Source organism: Cinclus cinclus, chromosome 13 (genome assembly GCF_963662255.1).
Source record: "Cinclus cinclus chromosome 13, bCinCin1.1, whole genome shotgun sequence".
Lineage (NCBI taxonomy): Eukaryota > Metazoa > Chordata > Aves > Passeriformes > Cinclidae > Cinclus > Cinclus cinclus.
The window spans coordinates 18020377-18041630 of record NC_085058.1 but is presented as its reverse complement, the minus strand read 5'-3'; the positions used below and the strand labels follow the sequence as shown (position 1 = coordinate 18041630).

Genomic DNA, 21254 nt, shown 5'->3' with positions numbered 1-21254 from the left:
GCAACGAGGACATGAACTTCTGCATTGACTCACTGTGTCACAGGAAATACAGAACACATGAAACCTCTTAAACTTCCAGCTTCCAAATGTGGCAGCAAACTAATGACATCTGTCATTAAAAGTGTACTTTTAAAAAAAGAATAAGCTATGAATTATGCCTGAAAGTCTTTAATAGCTAGTATTCTTAATAATGCAGCAAAGGCAAAGCAAAATTCTCTGTGGAGTTCTAAGTGTGGCAGGTGATTTTGCACTCCTGGAACAGGGTCTGTTAGTGTGTGTTCATTGTTGAGTCCTAGCCTGTAACCAGGAAATTTCTTCAGAAGAACAAAAAGCATATTAAAACCACCCGTGGTTAGAGGTGAACTCTGCAGTTTTCCAGCTCCCTCTACACAGGATTTCAGCTGGACCTTGCTAATGGGCTGTGATCCACAGGAGAAGGTAGAGACCTTTCCAAGTTCCCAGTGTAGTCAAAAGACTTTCTGGCTCCTCTAGAACTATTGATGTAGAATCACTCTTCTGACACTAATTTGTATATTCCATTAATGTTTTTCTGAAGAGAGATACCACTGGTGTGGTGAAGGGGAGAAGCATCTGCACCAGAGGCCAGACTTGCTCAGAGTGCAGTTGTGCTCGCCTGACTCATGTTCAAAGGAATGTAGCTGAAAACAGCATTGATTTAATTTAGGCTGCACAAGAGGAATTGGGATCTGTAACTACAGTGCAGAAATAAAGAATTATTAAATAGATGCAGTTAAAAGTGCATTTAGCACAGCTCTTCAGTTAAATGATCTCATAGTATTAGGAACAAGAAGTATTAATGAGATACAAGTGCACAAGGCAAAATGATTTCTCACAGGAACAAGTCAAACAAGTCCAATTGGAGCCTAAATTACATGATAGCTATCTTTATTAAAAGCTTAAACCTAGCAGAATAAATACCTTATTATTAAACAACAGCTTGACTGACTGCTGTGACACTGCCCCCCCCCACCCCCGGCCCCCCCCCTTGCAAAATTTTCGTTTAAGTTACCAGTCCAGAGTCAGAGGAACAGAGACATCTCTAAGCCTGGTTATTTAAATATAGCCTACATCACCTGGCTTTTGATATTTCATTCCAAAAGTGTGATTTGAAGAATTTTCTGGAAGTTCTTTGTTTCCGGATTTTATATACTATAAAGATGTGGCCAGTCTTCTTGCACAAATCAGATTTGACTGATGTGATTTGTTTTTTCTTTAGGTGAGTTTTAATAAGTTTTCCTTAGTTCTTTAAAGCCTGCTGGGATGCGTGTGCATACCTATACATATGAGTACATACATTTGAAGTATTTTGTCCTAAAATTTTCTCACAGCTAAGCAGATTTGGAATTGACTCTTAGGGTGGCAGACTGTGCTAATGGGGCAACTCCACCGGGATTTGCTCACCTACATGAACTTTTGTTCTGGCCAGTGAACAGATGAAATTTATTCAAGACCAGTTTCTTCAGAGAAAGGTGATATATTTCAATTAGTCTTTGTTAGAACATTTTATTTTAAGGACATTTTACTTTAAGGTCAGAAAATGAAAACATTTAACAAGTTACATAATTTTATTTTCATGACTTGAGCTTTACACTTTTCTTGTGAAACAAGTTTCATCCAGATGGAAGAGGGAAACAATCTTGCTGTAGTTGATATCTTCTCCTCTCTACCTGTCCACTAGGTCTGCATTTTAGTTTTCTTCCACAGCAGGAGCACTCTTAGAAGCAAATTTCCTGGTTGTCCCCACATGCTGTGTTTCAGTTTGATGGCTTTTAATTCTTGAAAATTGGTTTAAAGAGGGGTGGGATTCCACCACTGAGATTTATTTCTGGTCATCTTGATTAGATGGGCTGTCCAGAACTGATGTGTAGCTTGTGGTTTGAAGTGATCTGCATATTTCAAAGAGAAGATGGGTATGGCAGCTTTTCTGTAGGACTTGGTTGGAAGCATTTTTAATTTATTTTTGATGGGCTGAGTGTCGTGTTATGTTAGTATATCTGTGCAGATACTTTTATGAGAATGTAAATTGAATTGTAAGGGCTTACAGAGCATAACATGGGTGATTAACATCTTTATAACACTAAATAAACATACCTTATTGTGGCATTTTCTGTATGCTGCATGTAATAATTCACAATAACTATGTGATGCCTTGCAACATTTATCACAAGACAATTGCAACAAATCACTGAGTGAAGCCTGAATTGTAGGAGAAAATATAACTGGTTGCAGGAAAGATCTGTCTGAGATATTTGAACAGCTGCCATTCCAGCAGGAATCTGCCTTACTCCCAAGCTTTAATGTATTTGTTTTGATAAAATTCCTAGGAAAGAGTGAGAAATGCTTTTATTCCATTTTAAAGACAGGGAACTGTGGGACCCAGCTAGTTCAGGGTATGTCGATGCTACAGAATGCAGTTCAAAGTAGGATTTCTCAGCTTGCTCCAGTATCAGAGTATTTCCATATTGGAATTCTTGCAAAAGCAACCTCTTTAAGTGTGTCAGCAATCTGAAATAGTGACAGAATTAAGGTGAAGATGAGTTTACAGAAAGTACCACTACTTTATCTTAGATATTTATTAAACAAACTCTAATTACATCTCTCATATGTAACATCACTTTTATTTAGTTGTAACTGAGGGATGTGTTTCAGCAATTCAGGTAAGGCGGGGAAAAAGAAGGGCCAACCTGGATGTTGCTTTATTTTTTCTTCTTTGCTCTGTGTGTAGAATCCTGATGTGCACATTTCATTTAAATAGTTGCACACCAGTGTGGGCACATTTGGCCAGTATAGCCTAGAAAGTAAAAATATAATCCAGGCTTGAGTTGGGAAGGGATTCATGTTTGCCCAGCAAAAGTAGACATTTCATAATCACAATTACATTATGCTTGGTGCCTAATTCTGTTCAGTCCTCGATTCCAAACACCCTGTGCTGTGGAATCCTGTGCTCCACTGCCTGTCAGCTTCTTGCAACACTGTGTGTTTGTCTGAGTGCAGGTGATGAAAGTACTGAGGTTTAGCAAGCTGGTGCCTACAGGGCAAGGCACCCACCTGAGCATGTGTAAACCCCATTAATTGACCTGACATGCATTTCACCTGGTCTTGCAACTGCAAGATCCAGCACATCAGGTCTTGCAGTTGCAAGGTCATTGTAGTCACACACATCATGATTCACAGGGTTCAGGTGATGTGTGTTGGCAATAGCTCCATCTCTTATGATGAGGTGAACTTAATGTCTTGGAAAGAACAAGAAGACTGGGAAGGGAGAGAGAGGGAACATGTGGTCTCACAAATCATGTTTGCATTTGAAATAATGTTCCTCAAAGTTGATTATAAAATGAAAATGAGAGTATGGGGAAGCATGGACGGATTTAACCGAGGACCAGATGTTGACTTGAAAAATTATAACAAAAAGCAAAGTACATATGTTTGTGTGAAATCTGGAGAAATGTTTTTTCCTTCAAGGAAGGCATCCATATAGATAAGGTTGCTCAAGTAATGTGATGTGACAGTTGCTATGTCAACTAGTGTTCCCTTATACACATTTAAATTATTGAATAGCACAGTAAATGTTCTATAAAAGCAACTCCTTCCAACATGGTTATGCATCTTCCTGTTTTCCTCAAAGCTTTTAAAAACTTTTCTGACCTTTACTGTGTGCCTTGTACGTCTGAACTGTGTGCCAAATGTCTTTGCAGCTCTTATTAAAGTCAGCATTTGGCCCATTATGTCCCCTTTGTGTGACTCAGCTCCCTTTGTAGCTGCATGTTTCATAGATGTGTAATGGAGCAGTGGCTGCTGCATTTGAAAGCAGAGGGAAGGGTTTGAGGGAACACATTGAATCCATCACAGAAAGAGTATGAAAATCCCATGCAAGTAAGTGCATAATATTTAATGAATTGAGTCTGCTGCTATAAACAGGCATCTGCCCTTGCGTGCAATACTTCTTCCTTGTTAACCCAGCACACAAAGTGTAATGCTTTCTGGCACATGCTTTAATAATTAACTGGAAATATAAGTTAGCTAAGCAGAATCTCCAGCCTTAAAGCCAGCAGGAGTGATAGAGTCTGAAGCAAAAAGGGAAATTAACCTGTGTGCATCAGTGACATTTGTATAACCTAAGGCTAAAACAGGTAAATGTTGAATCCTGTCCTTAAAGTAATTTCATTTCTTTGTGTGTGAATTTGTTTCTAACTCACAGATGGTTTTGAACTTTCTTATATTTTTCCCTAGCTCGGTAGGTTAGAGCCAGTTATTGGAGCACTCTTTTAGGACTCAAGACATGTGGACTCTGTGCTGTTCTTTGCAACATTCTTCCTATATTATATTTCTATGTAGAAATAGATCTTTCTATATAGAAATGGAGACATGGTAGGTGCCTTATTTTGTGTTCTTGAGAAATCCTGAAATCGTGGCCATGTACTTTTGGTGAATGTCACCAGTGTACAGATACTAAAAGTTCTTTTTGTTGAAATATTTGCTGTTTTACACATTTGTGATCATAAATGATCATATTTCTGTGTTTATTCCAAAACCTCATCTAAACCCTTAAAATTTATTTTCTATCCTTTGAAATGACCCCATGTCAAAACTTTTCTTTCTGTACAAGGTTTGGAGGTAATTTCAGTGTCACTGTTGCTGCTTCAAGTCTTTTACTTGTGAATCTATTGGCAGGCAATGAATTCTGTAGATGAACATGTAGGAGTAGGGTTTAAATACTTGTTCCTGCATATGTGAAAAATTGAGGAAGGATGGGAAGAAGTGGGGTGCAAGTTTTACATCACACCTACATGAGGACTTGACTTACGTGGGTTGCTGATACACTTTTGCTTCAGGGCAAAGTGTATCTTATTATGTGTGTCTATGTCTGTCTTTTGTTGATAGAAACCTCTCTGTGTGCATTTCAACCTTGGAGAATATCTGTCCATGCAGAGATTTAGGAATCTGTACTCTAAAGGTACCCATAGATAGAAATTCAATCACAGAAAGAGCTGAAAAGCTGTTTGATAAAGCAGATATGAGAATTTTTGTGTTTGACTTGTATGTGTGCAAATATGTGCACTCAGATATATGCAAATGTGTGTGTGGGGGCAGGGGAAAGTTTGAAAGAAACTTGAAAACTGTAACCTTTATCCAGGTAGCTCCACTGTCCCAAATGCCACTCAAACCTACTCTGCTACTGAACTTACTATTAAGAAGGAAGTGCTTTATTCATATGGAATGCAAGCTGTCACACCAAAGTCACATCAATTCCTGAGAAAAATTACCTTCACTTGATGCCTTGTGCAGCACTGAAAATTGGATATCAAGGGACGGGGAGGTGAAATTGAAATGCAGTTGTTGTTCTGCTGTCTCACAGCAGAACAGACTGGAGTCAGCTGGAGGGAGAAGTAGATCTGAGGCTGCCTGTGGAAGAATTCAGAACTTTCTATGTATTTGCGGGTAACGTGTTCCCCTGGTTTTGTTTTTGCAGTTTTGGCAGTTTATTTGAGCCAGCGTTGGTGGCCTGTGGAAGATGTTGTGAAGACAGCTGATCCTGCTAGAGATGGGCTTGTTTTGGTGAGGATGCTATTTTAAACAGTTGCCTTTACCCTGGAGCTTCCCCAGCCAGAGCAATTATATGGAATTGTCTCTGGTTTCCTGCAGCTCCTGCTCTGAACCTGTGGGATCTGGGCTCTGTGGCTCACCAAGTGCTTCACGTCTCCGGGACACAGTGACATGCACATAGCCCTCTCTAAACAATTCTGTGTGCAGTTTATGATTCATCTGTGGACTTTGTTTTCTTTTGGTTTTTAGTTTACCCTGACTGCCTACTGAAAGAATAATCATAAACTGAATTACTACATTAGCAGTAATTTCTCACATTAACTGTCTGGTGGGAGGTGTTACTACCCTTTGGAACAATGTCTTATCTGTCTACTTATGAATTTTTTCCTTTGATAATGCTTATATTCGATTCATTTTATGAAATGGTTGCTCTTTAGTAATTTCTGTATCCACAATTCTTTTTCCAAATAAATTATTTTGGTAAGATAGAGCTACTTTTTCATAATTGGAAAGGTTTGGGTAGCCTGTAGTCTGTTTGCAACAAAAAGATGCCTGCTGCAGATGAGCTTTGTGTTACCATGAGATTATTAAGTCAGTTTTGTTTCCTACCCAGCCCTCAGTATCTTTGAGCCTTAATGATTCCATTCTTTTATCATCTTTTCCTGTCACACATAGTTTAATTATTTACAGAAATAAGTAGGCTTTTTATGGGTAACTGAACTGGAGGGATTTTGAGATACCAATCCTTGCAAGAAGACCTTGTAGCATGAACACAGGCCTTTAGGCTTTTAAGCATCTCTGTATAAACAGAGAATGAAAATAATGTTTGAAAAGAGAAATCTTACCCCCTCTAGCTCTAAAAGGTAAATTGCCATTATTTGTGGAAATTCTCTCTTCTTTCCAGCATTCGTGTGAAGTTTGTTGGCACCAGTTTTTACCTTGATGGTGAATATAATCTTGTTCCTTTATATTCCTCCATCTCCCTCTCCTGTCAGTTGTCTCCTGAGGAGGCCAGCACAAGATAATTGTTTATGTTACACCTAGATTATAGCTGGTTGGGACAGACTATTCTCTCTTTTGTTTAGTGTCTATCTCAGTAAGGTCCTGGCCCATTAAATTCTTTGATGCTGTGGCAACACAGTTAATAGGGGAGAGGTGACCAGGCCACAGAGTGAATCCAGTCTTCATTCCACTTTTCAGTAGGTTTAGATTGCTTTGATCCTGGTTCCAAATCTGTGACTAGTTCACTGTGACTGCAATCAAGATACTTCTGCTGCTTTAGAATTCCTCTCTGTGACAACAGGAGATATGTCAAGCTTTATAAATAGTTACTAAATTATTCTATGACCGCTGGATAGAGGGTGAAACACTAGGAAAAACTGTTTTTGTTATTCTAGCTGAACCAACTCAGGAGGTATTTTCCCCAAATTAAGTGTACATGCTTCCTGACCTCCTCTTTCCCAGCCTCTTTTTATTTTGAAACCTTTTATGAGATGCAAAATACTATTCTCTGCCTCATTTTTCTTTGGTCTGTTTTTGTTTGTTCTCTAAGGTCCAGACATTTGGAGAAAGGATTGTCCTCTTTGTTCTGAACTGCATTATTTTTGGAATGCTGGAAGGGAGTTCAGCTAATGATGCATTCTTTCTACCTCACTCTGCCACCGAGCGTGCCAAGATACTCTGGAGAAATGGCGAGGCTGCTGCCTTTTACTCGGTCAAGATGAAAGGTAAGGTCATTCTAGAGAAACATTTCCACTGGTTCCTAATAGCTGGAAACGTAATCTTTTGGTTTATCTTTCAGTGTAAATAATCCTGACTCTCATTTACATTTTTATATGAAATCTCCCTCAGAATTAATCGGGGGAACAAACCTTCACAGAATTTGGGAGCCATCCATGTTACTTTCATTTAAACATGGTAGCTCCAAACCCTGTTCTGATCTGAGGTACTGGCTTACTCCAATAAATTGTGCTTTAATGCAGCCAAGTAGGAAGTTGTACATCTAGGAACAAAGAATGTACGTCCTATCCACAGGATGGACCACTGCATCCTGGAAAGAATGGCACTTGAAAATGGAGTGCAGTTCCCAGGGGAAAAACATATTGGGAGTGGGTGGTGGCAAGAAGAGGAAGGATCCTTGGATGTGTGAGGATCAGTGGCTGGGTTGTGTAGAGGAAGGTGTGTGCACTAGATCAGTCCTGGAATGCTTTGTGCACTTGTGGTACTCTCAGTTTAAAGGATGATGATTAGCTGATTATGTGGCATAGAAAAGAAACAAAATGTGTTTTAATTCTTCAGGGATACTTTATTGGCTTTAGTAAAGGTATTTTATTAAACACGGAGTCTGTATTAATGCAAATGATTGCTGTTAACCAGTCTGGAGTGGAAGAGGATTAATTGGAATAACTCCAGGTATGCAGTTGAGCCTGTCCCCGCCACGTGGGAGCTGGTTACCAGTCTAAGATTCATGGGAATTACCTTGATACCATCAGCTTAAACAGAGAAGGTGGGATCTTTGGACGTAAAATATTGTCCAAGTCAGGACTTGATAGCCATCCATCCAAAATGGGAGAAAAACAAACAGCTTGAGAGATGGGCTGTTTTGGATTCCAGAGGACACTCTGAAGGTGCCTTCTTTGCTGCAGTCCCAAAGGCCAGTAACAATAAGATGTTCTGCTCCTTGGGATGGAAAAATCCTGATACACACAGAGGTGTGGCTTGTACAGAACCATGCTGGTGCTGCTACACCATCACTGAGGAATCAGGACTCAGCCTATGATGGAGGCTTGTCTGCATCTCTGATTATGCTGATGAACTGATTTGTAATAGCAAACACAAGTACATTTTCCTTTAAGTCCATAAATATTCCTGAGCAAAGCTTTTGGAAAGAAACATTTGTAGGGGCTGTAATGATTCATGCTTCAGTAAAATAAATGTGCACAGTAGTCTGTTATGGGTGGAGTATTAGCCAAGTTGAAACTGTTTCTAAGTAAGTTGAGAGTCGAAGTTTGGTTTTAAACCAGGTCCACATAAAATACAAATCCTTCAAGTCCAGCTTTGTCAGCATCTGCCTTTTCTTGCCAGTGTTTTTTTTCCTCTGGGCAGCTATATTTGTTAGTTTTTGGCCTGTGTCACAAATTACTGCAGTCTTTTGCCAAAGCCTTTTCGGGAAGCTTGAAGCTGATTGTTTTTGCTGCTTTTTGCTATTTGATGTATGCATTTAGAAAATAATTCCTCTTTCTGAAGTTCTGTGATTTCAATTTCATACCAGCCATGCTGTGGCTGTTTCTATTCTCTCTACTTTTAAGAAGAGCCCTGGATTTATTAGGCCTGAAACAGACTAAGATAAATATCTTCACTCAGAAGCTGTATTTCACATGGTTGTTTTACATATTTTAATAATTTCTATTTTAAAATCTTAGTGTAAGTTCTTTTTCCTTTTGCTGTCCTGGTCAGAACATTTAGTAGAGGCAGCTTTAACTACAGGACTTTGTATTGTGTTGGACCTCTGTTACAGCTTCTGGTCCTAGGAAAAAAATTATTTTCCTTTGTGCCCACCATGTGATTCTGATTCCCTTTATTGCCATGCTCTGCAATTACCTGACCATTCTTTCCAGTCTGATTTTCTTTACTGAGTAATTGAGATTCTCATATTGATGTTGTATTTAACTGTATTTCTCATCTGTGAATTTTCCATTATCTACAGCATGACAAAAACCATGCTTCAGTGGAGGCAAACAAGCCAGAAAAGGTCTGTGGAGCATGGCTCTTTCAAACATAAGTCTTCTGGGTGAATCAGAGAGCTGCTGACCAAGGAACAGAGAGTCTGTTCTATCTTTGCTACAGATTTAATGTGTTGTTACGCAAACTAAATTTTCAATGGACTTCAATGATTCCAATTAACTGTCTTGGCAATATTGTAATGTCATTTCCATTTGCCAGTTCCTAGGTGGCCTGTACAAAGTGAACTTGGTAATTTTGGTCCAGTTCCATGCTTCCATTCATCTTATGACCATCCTTAACTGGATCTTCTTTAATAGGCCAGTTAAGGAGGGACAGATGGTCTCGAGCACCCGCCTTTCTCAGATGCAGTAAATACTGCAAGTCAGGATTTTGAGACAATTTGACCACTTCTAGCACTGGTCACCCTGCACCTGTTGTATAGATAAACACAAGTCTCATTCTTCAAGGCTATCACTTTTCATGAGCATTAGACACCTTTATTAAAGCAAAATTTATTCGTGACTACACAGATCATCAACTTGGCCTCTCTGGAATGTGCCTATTCCTGTCCAATGGCAGGCATGCAGCATTTACCACTGGGTACACTAAAGATTGATGAGATGTACTAAGCCACTAATGAGCCTGATAAGACACTTTGTCACGTGCCAAGATAAATGTCTCCAATTTTATCTATGTCAGCAGCTTCCATATCAGACTGCTGAGCAGTTAGACCTCACTAAATGGAGCTACTTAAAGGTACAATAGGAAATGACAGTTCCATCTTCCTATACCTTTCTCTGCAGGCAGCAACCTGAAAATGAAATATTTTGCAGAAAGCCTTCATAGTGATACTTGGTTTGGGATCTGTTTTATATTGTATAAAGTATATATTTCATGCTCTGTGTGAAAACCTCAGAAAGAATGTGTTCTGTGTAGTGATGTAGGATTAATTACCACGGTTACTGACACTTGTTTCTTGTGCAGTGAGACCATGTAATTCCCTGAAAGTTTTTCCTTTCTTATTTACTGAGGACTCGTAATTACTGGAAATGTATTTTACCACCTTCACATACATGCCAGCAGAATGTAGGAAATTCATGATGCAAATAAATCAATAAAGAAGTTGGAGGATGCAGTGACCCAGCAGTGTCTTAGTGCTTTCAGGAACAAACCAGAACAAAATCTTTTTTATAGACCTTTTTTTTCCCCCTGCTGTTACATATTACTGTTTCTGTAGCACATCTGAGCTGCCCAGCTGCAGACCAAGCTGTCTATGGTATGAAAAACAAAAGAGTCAGATTGTCAAAGCTTGTCCCTTCCCTCCTGACAAATCTTAGTAGTGAAAGTGTGGAGTGATGTGTATCAAACCAGCCTTAACCTAACTGAGTCCTTTGAGAAGGCTATAAAAACATACAGGTGTATCAGGAATAAATTCATTGTTGGCTTCTCATTCATTCTTTAGAAATGTTCCATGAGTCACAATTTGGGAACACCTGACTGCAAAAACTCTTAAGCAGACCTGGAGTAGGCAGAAAAGCACCCCTGGCCCAATCTCTGTTTTTTTCCTACACCAGAGCCTTAGAGATGGTCTTTGACTTCCTGAGCTCAAATTCATTTCACACCTTTCTTCATACAAGCCTTTGGAAATACCTTTTGATACTTGTGGCTCAGGTGCTATTCTGTAGAAAGAGATCCTTAAAAAGATAACAGGATCTTATTTTCTCATCGATTACATACAGTTCTTTTATTTAAAAAAAAATAATAAATTCAGCATTGATATTAACCTGACAGATAATTAGCTGACATCTTGTTGAATAATTGCTTTTGTCTCCCTCTGTTTGCTAGCAATAATATTTTTAATGTGCATTTCTGAGGCAGATTGAAGGTTCTGGCTGTAATGAAAATGAAATGACTACATACCAGTCCAGACATGAATTCATTTAATTTTATTGAAGCCAGAACCTTTGTTCGCCTTCTCACATACAAACTCACACAATGGGTTGACCTTGGGTTCTGCTCTGCAGAAATACTCCCCACCCTTTACACAAGTGCTCAGCCTGCTTCAGGCCTGTCCAAACATGTGTGTGCCAAGCCAAGTTGTTCAGCAGGGAAATAGTCAGTGTGCACAACCTCGTTTTGTTTGGGTCTGTTGGATGTGGGGACCGGATTGTTGTTTTTTTCTGGTTTGTGGCTCTTTGGGAATGCTAATGGTTGTCTGCTTTCCTGCCCTTGTAATATCTGTTTGCCATTTTGCTGGCTCCTAAGTTGGTCATTTGGCACTCGTGACCTAACCAAGCAGATCAAAGGCTTTCAAAGGGCAGTCTGTATGAATGCTTCCCTCTCCATCACCAGTGCCCTTATTTTCCCTGTCTCCTCCCTCACCTCAAAACTTTGTGTGTTCCAACAGTGAAACAAACCTCTCAACCAAATGTGTGAGAGCTCAGTGGCCACCTCCGGGCCACCATTAGCTTACAGTAACCTTGTGCTATTTGATGGGAAACAGGGACAAAGTGGCCTTTGTTCCAAAGGTTGGTTTGTTTGTTTATTTTATTTCAAATGCCTGTGGGCTGTGACTCTCCTAATGTGTTTCCCAGGGACAAGGTGAAGAATGGCTTCATGGTTCCTTTATTTACAGTGCCTTTAGTCATGACAAGTTTTTGTCATCTTCTCAACACAAAATTAGGATCTCTGACATAAATCACTCGGCTCCTGGGATTGCTGCACAGCATTCTCATCAGGATTTATAGGAGACAGACTATATGAGATAATAATAAACTTAAAAGAATGCTTGCAACATGCAGGAATTCTTAAAGACTTCATGAGAAAAATTTTGTCTCTTAGAACGTATGGTGCAATTCTGCTGGAATTTGACATCTCTGTTGGGTTGGCAGCTAACAATGGGACTGGGGATATACTCAACTTTTTGGCTTATGACAAAAAGGCTAACTACCCATCATGTGTTACAAGTATTGAAAGGTTATAAACACCACCACAACCCATCCTTTTCCAACAATGTGCTGGAACATGTGTTTGAAGTTAAGCATGCACTTTGATTAAGCAGGAGTGAGCCAACTTAGTCAAGATGAATGGATGGTTATGTAGCTACGTACTCTTGTATGGCTCAGTCTGTGAGATGTGGATTCTTGCTAAATGATGAGCTTGACAAATCAAGGTCTAGAATTAAACGTTGTCATGTATGCTGTGCTGAATTGGCATCCTAGAAAAGAGAGGAATAAAAGTCAGGCCTGTCCAGTATCGGTGAAAGGTGGTGGATACCAACTGAAGGAGCAGAAATAGACCCTGGTTTAAGACAGTCGTGGGAATATGACAAAGAAGAAATGGACCTTTTACTGGAATTTAGGAACAGGCATTCAACAGGATGTAGATAAAGCTGTGAAATAGGTCTTAGTGAAATGATGAAAGCTTCATGTCTCAAGACACTGGAAACTAGACAGAGTCAGGTCCACTAGTCAGTAGTAAGAAAGATCAACTGAGAAGGTCTTGATGAGACCAAGCAATGAAGTATGAAAATGTAACCATATTCTATTATAAAGGCCTAGATATCCATTTGTATTTAACCTGCCGTGTACTCAAAAGCAGCATAAAAATCTTTGTAAATATTTTCTAAAAATTAAGATAAATCAGCAAGGTTTTTCTCCTGTGTTTAGGTGGTTGGTGAACTGATGTTGGTCATTCATTTCAGGACTGAGTGCTTATGCTGTAAAGTAGCTTGAAGTTCTGTTTTTATGATATTCTGCACTGAAGCAATAGGACCCCAGGTTGGCTAGGGTGAGCATCAAAATTCTGGATGCTGAATGTGTGTTCTTAATCAATTCTCTCTTGACTCCAGTTTGAGTTTACCATTTGTGATTGCTAAATAAATCGCTTGGTTCTGTGTTTTGGGGTTTTTTTGGACAATTTTCACTGAGAACTAGTTTTAATAGTTTGGAGGCTTATGCTTGAGTCTGTATTTTGTCCACATGTAGAGCATTATGTCATGACCCTGTGATTTCAGTTAACTGACTTAATGTGTTTGTTAGCAAGGACTGACTCTCCTTGAGCGAAACCCCTAGTTTAACACTGATAGTGGTAGTTCAAGTGATGGAATAGAAGCACCTACATGTGTGATAAATTATCACTCAGTAGAAATGGAGTGACTTACAAAGGAGCTCTTACAGTGCTTTCTTAAAATGCATCACTCAGTTGTTTTTTTAAAGGAGTATACTGACATTACATTCAGAATAGTTATATCTCTCTGGTTTTAGCCCATTTACATATTTTCAATGAGCTTTCCTATATACATTGCCTGTGTACCAAGATAGTGTGATTATGAAGAATCAGTCTGGAAAAGACTCAGGTGAGACTTCTCAGCCACATGTTAGGCAGGTCCTCTCCATTTCATGGTGCAAATCATCCTCCTGAAAAGTGTTTTACTGTCTATGCAAATACACTTCAGCTGGGATCATTCTCCCAGCCTGTGGAAAGGTACCAGGGCAGTGTGTGTGGCTGAAATCACACAGCAGTTAGTGCAGTAATACCAATTTTGTTTGCAAATGGATGTGTTTTTCCCTGTCTGTTTTCAGGGAGCCTGTGTGATGGTACAACCAGTCAGTGTTACCTGCTGCCAGTTTTGGATACTATATTTGTCCAGAGAAAGTACAGAAGAGATGGCCTAGGGATGAAAATGTTGCATGATTTCTGTCAGTCTTTCCTGGCTGAGGATGCCTTGGGGATCAGCTGCCCTATTTCTGCTGCCATGTATCAAGGTAAATCCTTTGATGTGGACATGTTAGGTAAGGGTCATGCATAATGTATAACTTTCAATATGGTCTTGGTAAGATTCACTTCACTGTGTAAGAGTTCAGTGCCCTTGTCTGAACTGAACTGTTGTTAGCCTGCAACTGGTTCCTTTTCCAGAGCCGTCTGGAATTTCCACTGGAAAGGTAGGCCAGTATTTCTGTAGGACAGCAAGAAGAACAAAACTCACGGTGCCTGTTTGACATTTTGCATTCTTAGAACTGTTCTCTTTTAGAGTTGTGTCATTGCCCTAGACAGGGACTTACACATTTTATTTGACAACACAGGGAAAAGACTCATAAGATCTTGTCAAGCCCACACTACGCACATAATGCTCTGGTAGGTCTTGCATTTTTAAGAAATTACATTTAATAAGCCAAATACCCAGGCTTTACTCAGTTATCCAGTTACATCAGTACTTGTTTTATATCAACTGTTTTTGAACAATTGTCGCTTTTAAAAGATCACAGAGTAGTCATATATCTTCTCTGTCTTCAGGTCAAAACTCTGGTTTTGCTAGTAAAATTCACAGAAGAAATCTGTGCTCACATTATTTATAAAATTGTCTCTTTAGAAAAGTACTTTTCTCTGAGGCTGCTCTCTGTGTGGTGCAGTCTTCTTCATTTTTGGGGAGATGTTTTGATTGACTTATAGCTTTCCAGTTATTTCCCAATAAATGTCAACAAAATTTTTGCCACATTTGTTCTTTCTATTGTTATTATGTGCCCTTGAATGTATTCAAAAGCACCCAAGCAGGTACTGCTACTTCGAAATTCAGGAGGGAATAGTACTGACAGCATTCTTTCTCTTCTCCCAATAATATCCATTTTTCCTTTGGCAGACCTCAGGGCTTTAGAAACTCTGGATGAAAAAGCTGCATTTCTTATGTGTTAACACTAGCAATATATTGGAAGACTGTGCTTTTGTCTCAATTAAGTTTAGAGCTAATAGTGAATAAATTTGACTTGCATCATGTTTTAATTAGGTTTTCTTTTATAAAAATACCAATACTGTTAGTTAAATTTTGAGTGTATTGAAATCACTGTCTGTTTTTAATTTCATTGGAACCACATTTTCATACTTTGACAAATGAATGCAACCTTTAAATCTGTCTACTGAAATCTCTGAAGCTGTGGACAGTTTATTTAACATGGACATGGTATTTAAGCTGCTGTAAGAGACCTAAAAGGAAGGAAAAAGCTGTGTAGCAGATACCTGGATTCTAGTATATATGTTAGTTTTAGTAGCTTCTGTTGAAATGATTAATTTAGTGTGGATATCCTTGGATAAAATTAGTGTCTGCAATCTGCTCATTACTGTAAGGCAAATGTTTACATACCAGAATTAGGGTTTTTGTTTTGACATCCCATTGTTAAACTCAACTGAATATTGAAGATAAATTACCCATTCTGTAGTAGGATGAACTACAGTGGACAGAGTGTGACAGTAATTTTGCTGTTTACAGATCGTTATCTTAGTGCAGTTGATGCAACTGATAGCATGATGATTAAGGGAGGTTTTAAAAAAAGCATTTTAATGTTTTGAACTGTTTGTTCTGCAGCATGTGCCTCCTCTTGACACTGCACACATCCTAAGGATAACACCAAATAGAGCACACTTCAGTTTTGTAACATAAGCCGTCCTAAATTTGATTGTTTATCCAAATTTTTGCATAGTCAGTGTGTACTGACAGTGATAGGAATCTGTGGCAATATGGTTTTTAAAGGTGACTGTACATCTGTCACAGGTATCCTGTAATTTTTCTCTGGGTTCATTTACTTCTTTTTTTCCACATCCAAAGAAATAAATGAACCTAGCAATTGGGCATAGGGTAGCAGTAGTAAAAAGGAGGGTGATTTTGGCCCAAAACCAAATTAAAGCAGAGCTTTTCTTTATAAACAGAAATTAAAGTAGCATTCTGAATGGTTAAAGATGGAAGATAAAGCAACACCTTTCCTTTCATAGTGAAGGTAAAAGCCCCCACACTGCCGTTAGGCTGAAACCTACTGAGTGTCTGGACATGGTTCTGTGCTGCACTACCAGTAGAAGGTGCTCAGCAAATAATTTCAGATCCTTTATTTCTGCATTCACAAGGAAATAACCTAGACTGAAGTAGATGGCAGGATTCACTTGTGGCTGTTTAGTCCATTTCATGGGGACTTTTACTCAAAGTCCCAGCTGAAACAAAGAGGAGGAAGATGGGAGAAGAAAGATTTCTAAAGGAACTAATAAAAGTAGGTCTGAGAGGATTACTGGGATAGAATACGCTCCCTCTTCCAATGTACTTTTCACTCATTCATGCTTTCACCCTCGGTTTCTCCTTTCAGTATGCCAGAAGTTCCTGCAGGCTCATCCTGAGGAGCAGAAGCGACTGTGGGAAGTGGAAGCACCAGGAGATTGGAGCCAGCGAGTGAATATCTGGTTAAAAATTCAGATGGAGTCATCCCCTTCAGGAAGTGAGTTAAAACAAGCAGTGTGAACTTGTCTGTGTTACAGTTCTATAAAGATAAGAAATGTAATCGAGGGTTGGGTAGTGGTGATGGAGAGGTGATGTCTCTGTTGTTTTCACATGGAGGAACTACTGAGTGTGCAGTCCAGTGCCCTCATCTTTTCACAGTAAACAGGGCGATTCTTAGAAATAACGAGGTAATGAAATGGAACCACAGAGCATCTGAGAGATCCTGAACAAAGACAGCCTTGGCATAAAGTGGCTGTAACTCCTGTTGCAGTGCACTTAGAGCAGGGTAGAAGTTAGCCCAAAAAATCCCTGTTGCACAACACATTGTCTGGGTTATAGACAGGGGTTTGTTTCTCTGAAATTGTTACAAAGAATAAATTTGTATGGCCAGTGGGCAGTGTGTTTAATTACCTTCTATTGCTGCCAATACCATTCTTGGATGGAAACACAAAGGTTTTCATTATGGGTTTTGGAAGATTCCAAGTACGCTCCTACAGGGTAAGTCCTTTTTGCTGGGAGCATTTTCTGCCTGCTTCACAAAAGACAGCGACAGAGTAGGGAAACCTGACAGTTCATATGGGGATCTCGTTGATGCAATCTGTTCAGCTGGTTGGAGGACCCAGCCAAGCCCCTCTGCAGCAAGCACACAGGTTGTGATAAGCACTGGGTTCCAAAAGAAGGGCACACATTGTCTGTTTCTGGAAGTGCAGCAAGGAGTGCTCTGGAGCAAATTGCTCCCATGCCTTCCCGTATCCATCCTGCTCTGTTTTGGCTCAGGAACCTTCAGCTCAGACACAGTATTTCATCTTGTCTGCAGCACCCACAGGAGAGTTAAGTCAGAGTTTAGCCCTAGGCTGGGTTCCTCTGAAGCCATTATATCTGTGTTCCTCATGCTTTAAACCAGTAAAACCCGGTGTTGCTCTTTCCTTTAATCTTGCTAAGTGAAGTTTATTAATGGCAACTGAACAGAACTATGATCAGATCAAAACTCAGCAGGTCCTGGGGGAAAGAAGGCTTTCTTTTTTCTTTCTTCTTTTTGCCATCTTCTGAAAAAAAAAACAGATGAATGACCCAAAGAATGGGGAAATATCATTCCACCAAAATTGCTGTCAGCAAAAATACACGAGGCTGGAGAACTGCCTTGACTGCAGCTTTCCACTACCTAAAGGGGGACAGAAGGAAAGATAAGGATAAAGATTTTAGCTGGACCTGTTGCAACGGGATAAGAGGTAATGATTTTAAATGAAAAGAGGATAGATTTAGGCTAGATATAAGGAAAAAAAAAAATTACTGTGAGGGTGTTGAAGCCCTGGTACAGGCTGCCCAGAGAGGCTGTGGCAGCCCAGTGCCTGAAAGTGTCCAAGGTCAGGCTGGACTGGGCTTGGAGCACCCTGGTCTTGTAGAAGATGGCCCTACTTGTTGCTGGGGATTGGATTGGATGACCTTTAAAGGTCTCTTTTAATCCAAACTATTCTGTGATTCCATGATTCTATCTTTAGGGGGTCTCTTGGGAACAAGGGCTTCATTCCTACTTTCTCTGTTATGCAGAAAGCAAAACACAATGTAATTCAATATTGTCAGCTCTAATCAGGATCTATGGCAACAGCTGTGAAAATAGACAAGTCTTATTCTGCTCTGATTTCTTAGATTCCTGTTGATATTTGCAATGCTGTGTTTTGGAACAAAATTACTGAGAAGAAAAATTGAATATTTTGCTCATATTATGTATTCTTTTCCCCACACCAGTACTCAGGATTGAATACCATTAATGTTCTTGTAGGAATTCTACAGTCATAGCTATTCCAAAACAGGTTCCTGTAATCCTGAGGTCAGAATTTCCAATTTTGCAAGGTTGTGTGGCTGCATCTAGTGGCAGTTCATATAAACTGCAGCCCTCTGCTGCAGCTGATACTTCAGTTTGGATTTGCACAGATACGTAGGCATGTACACGCACACACATTGGTCTGCACATACACATAGATCTATAAAAACCAAGCTTTTCAGCATGCTGTCACCCATAGCTGCAGTCCTTCATTCTGAATTAATTCTTATTGTTTGAAAAATGTAGGAGATTTAGTTTCAGCAAATAGTCTCAGCAACAGGAGTATGGTGACATTTCTCTTCTGGGGCTGATTGGAGGAACAGAAATCATTTCACATGGTTTGGTCATGGTTGCTAAATCTACCAGGCAGTGAACTGAGCTGTTTTGAAGTAGTTTAGTAATATACATAAAGCATGTAAATGTGAAGCTAATGCTAAACCAAGCAGGCTGTGAAGAATTAAAATAAATTTCAAGTGATTGCATATAATTCTTTGTGAGGATTGGTCAGAGTACCTTTTTTTCTGAAAAGGAGAAAGGGATATATGGCTTTTCCAGGTGTAAGAGGTGAACAGATTATCTATTTAGCAGAGCTTTCAAGACCCACAGAAATTTTGTTTCAGGTATGGTTATTCCCCTTACATTTTTGTGGTAGTGTTGTGGGGCACCCACTGGTTTGGTTAATTAACATAAACAAGGCAAGAGGGATTGAAGGTAGCAGTCAGGTGGCTCTTTGTTTTGTTTTGTTTCGTTTTGCTTTTTAATGGAAGTAGCTATGGAAGTATGATAATGTTTTTTCCTTTTTAATCTCTTTCTGGGGCAAAATATTGTCCCCATTTCTCCAGAGGCTGAAGTGGGCTCTTGTATGGAGAAAGCTCCAACCAGTAAACCCAGACAATTGGATATGGACCAGATGAATAAGGTACTGTGACTAATATGCCATGTTATGACTTTGTTTTCCCTTTTAGTGAGGTAGAGAGGTTTAAATATGAGAGATTTCCACAGGTGTGTTTTACTGCTGACTCATATATCTATATAGGTAGTCACAGCTATATTCTTATATATATATATACATGCACACATATAAATTATATTTATTGCTAATTTATATAGCTGTAATAGTTTGAGAGACTAAAAAATGCAGAATAGTTTTCACGAAAAGCTTTAGTTTCATCCTTTCTGAGATAAGGGAGCTGTAACCAAGCAGGTGTACAGCAAATTCCAAGGTTTGCATATGGAATAGCTTTCTGAACTCCACTTGTGGTCTTTTTCTGTGCAGGAGCCTGATTGTGACTTCAGAATGAATAAGACAAACTCTTTATGGTCCTAATTATTTTATCTCACTGCTGAGCTACAGATCTGGTCATGTTTAGCTTTTTGTAGCACTGAGGCCTAAAACAGGCAATGAGGTTTAAATGAAGCTGAAGCCATGTATCTGAGAAAACAAATAACAGGAATGAAGCTTTTTCAAGTAATAAAGAAAAAGGAGGGATGAGTGGAAGCAAACGAGAGAGCTGCAGGGGTTGTTTCCCCAGCACATTTTGGTTGCCACACAATTAAATCAGTTTGTTTCCTTCAGCCCTGAGTGTGCCAGGGGAGCTGTGGTGGCTCCGGCCCCTGTGGTGCACGCTCTTGTTGTGTGCTGTGGCCATGGCTTCAGAGCCCACCCAGCCAGATCAAGGCTCCCTGTGCTCCCAGTTTTCCTTATGCTAACACTTCTGGGAAGGCAGGCAGAGCAGCAGGAATGAAGCTGTTCTCCACAAAAATGCAGCTGAGTTTGCCTTGCACATTTATGGCAGCCGTGGCCGACAGAGGTGTTTGGTGTAAGGATCAAGTCGCTGTTTATTTTGTTTGTGTATAATTTGCTGTTCCTTCTGTCTTGGCTCTAATTTCAGGGTGTTGACTGCTTTCCTGGGGTTGGGCAAGTGGCAGGAAATGCCACAGAGAAAAAAGATGACACAACAGCAGCAGGGACTCTAAACTCACAAGATCCTGAAGAGGAGGACTCGGAACCAGGTGCAGGTGATGCTCAGCAGCATAAAGGACTCAGGAAAAGAGCAGGTCCTAGGGACTTAGTTGTAGACAAGGCCACCAAACAATTTAAAACTACAACATAATTGCTATTGCAGATGTCAGCAAAATTCAGTATGATCTTAAAAATTGTAATTGACTGTTCTTAATTTCTAACAGTGGAGAAATTTCTTCAGGTATGATGAAATTTTTTTGCAGCACACATTCTTTGTTTTATGTTTTGTTTTAAATAAAGCTTTTGTTTACTCAGTGTCTTTTTCTTTTTCTTCTCACCAAGCAATTAAGTAGTAGCTGAGCCTAGTTATTTCCCTGCTCTGAAAGGATTTTATTGGATTGCACGAGGTGTCCAAAGGGGAATAATTGGAGGGCTTGTAGGTACTGATGTAAGAAGATATTTCTATGGAAACCACATCCTGCATTATGGAAGAGAGACACCACAACACACATTGGTATCAGAATGACAGTTGTAACCTTCCTTTCAGAGCAAACAATTGATCTTGAATTGCTTTCATTTGAGCTTTTGTAGCAGAAAAATCTGCCTTAAACCCTGTGGTGGACAGGATGGCACACAAAGGCCATTCATGCAGAAAAAGTTTGGTGCAGAGAAGAAGAGTGAACAAGCTACAGGCATTAAACTGCCTTTTGGTTCGGGCACTGTAATCATTCTCTGTGCAAGCTCAGGGTGTAGAACCTAATGTAGATTCCATATTGCATGTTTTATTTCCTGTAGGCTCTTTCTGTATGTTTTGCATTCAATTAACTTGGAAATATAACATCCTTCAGTAGATTATCATGTTGTGGCTTGGTAAAGAAATTTTGCTCTTTTACCACAGGCTGGTTCTGTGTTAGACTATTTTAATA

The 21254-nt window shown here is 39.5% G+C and overlaps 1 protein-coding gene across 1 annotated transcript in view; it reads left to right on the top strand.

Moving 5' to 3' along the window:
* The window catches only part of LOC134049005 (protein FAM169B-like), a 29517-nt gene extending 9038 nt beyond the window's left edge, over nt 1-20479 (top strand). The window contains exons 5-10 of the mRNA XM_062501151.1: nt 5492-5577; nt 7118-7292; nt 13872-14054; nt 16413-16541; nt 19208-19284; nt 20258-20479. Of these exons, the coding sequence (XP_062357135.1) occupies nt 5492-5577; nt 7118-7292; nt 13872-14054; nt 16413-16541; nt 19208-19284; nt 20258-20479 (872 nt within the window). The remainder of the gene's footprint in view (nt 1-5491; nt 5578-7117; nt 7293-13871; nt 14055-16412; nt 16542-19207; nt 19285-20257) is intronic.
* Nucleotides 20480-21254: the final 775 nt, after the last annotated feature.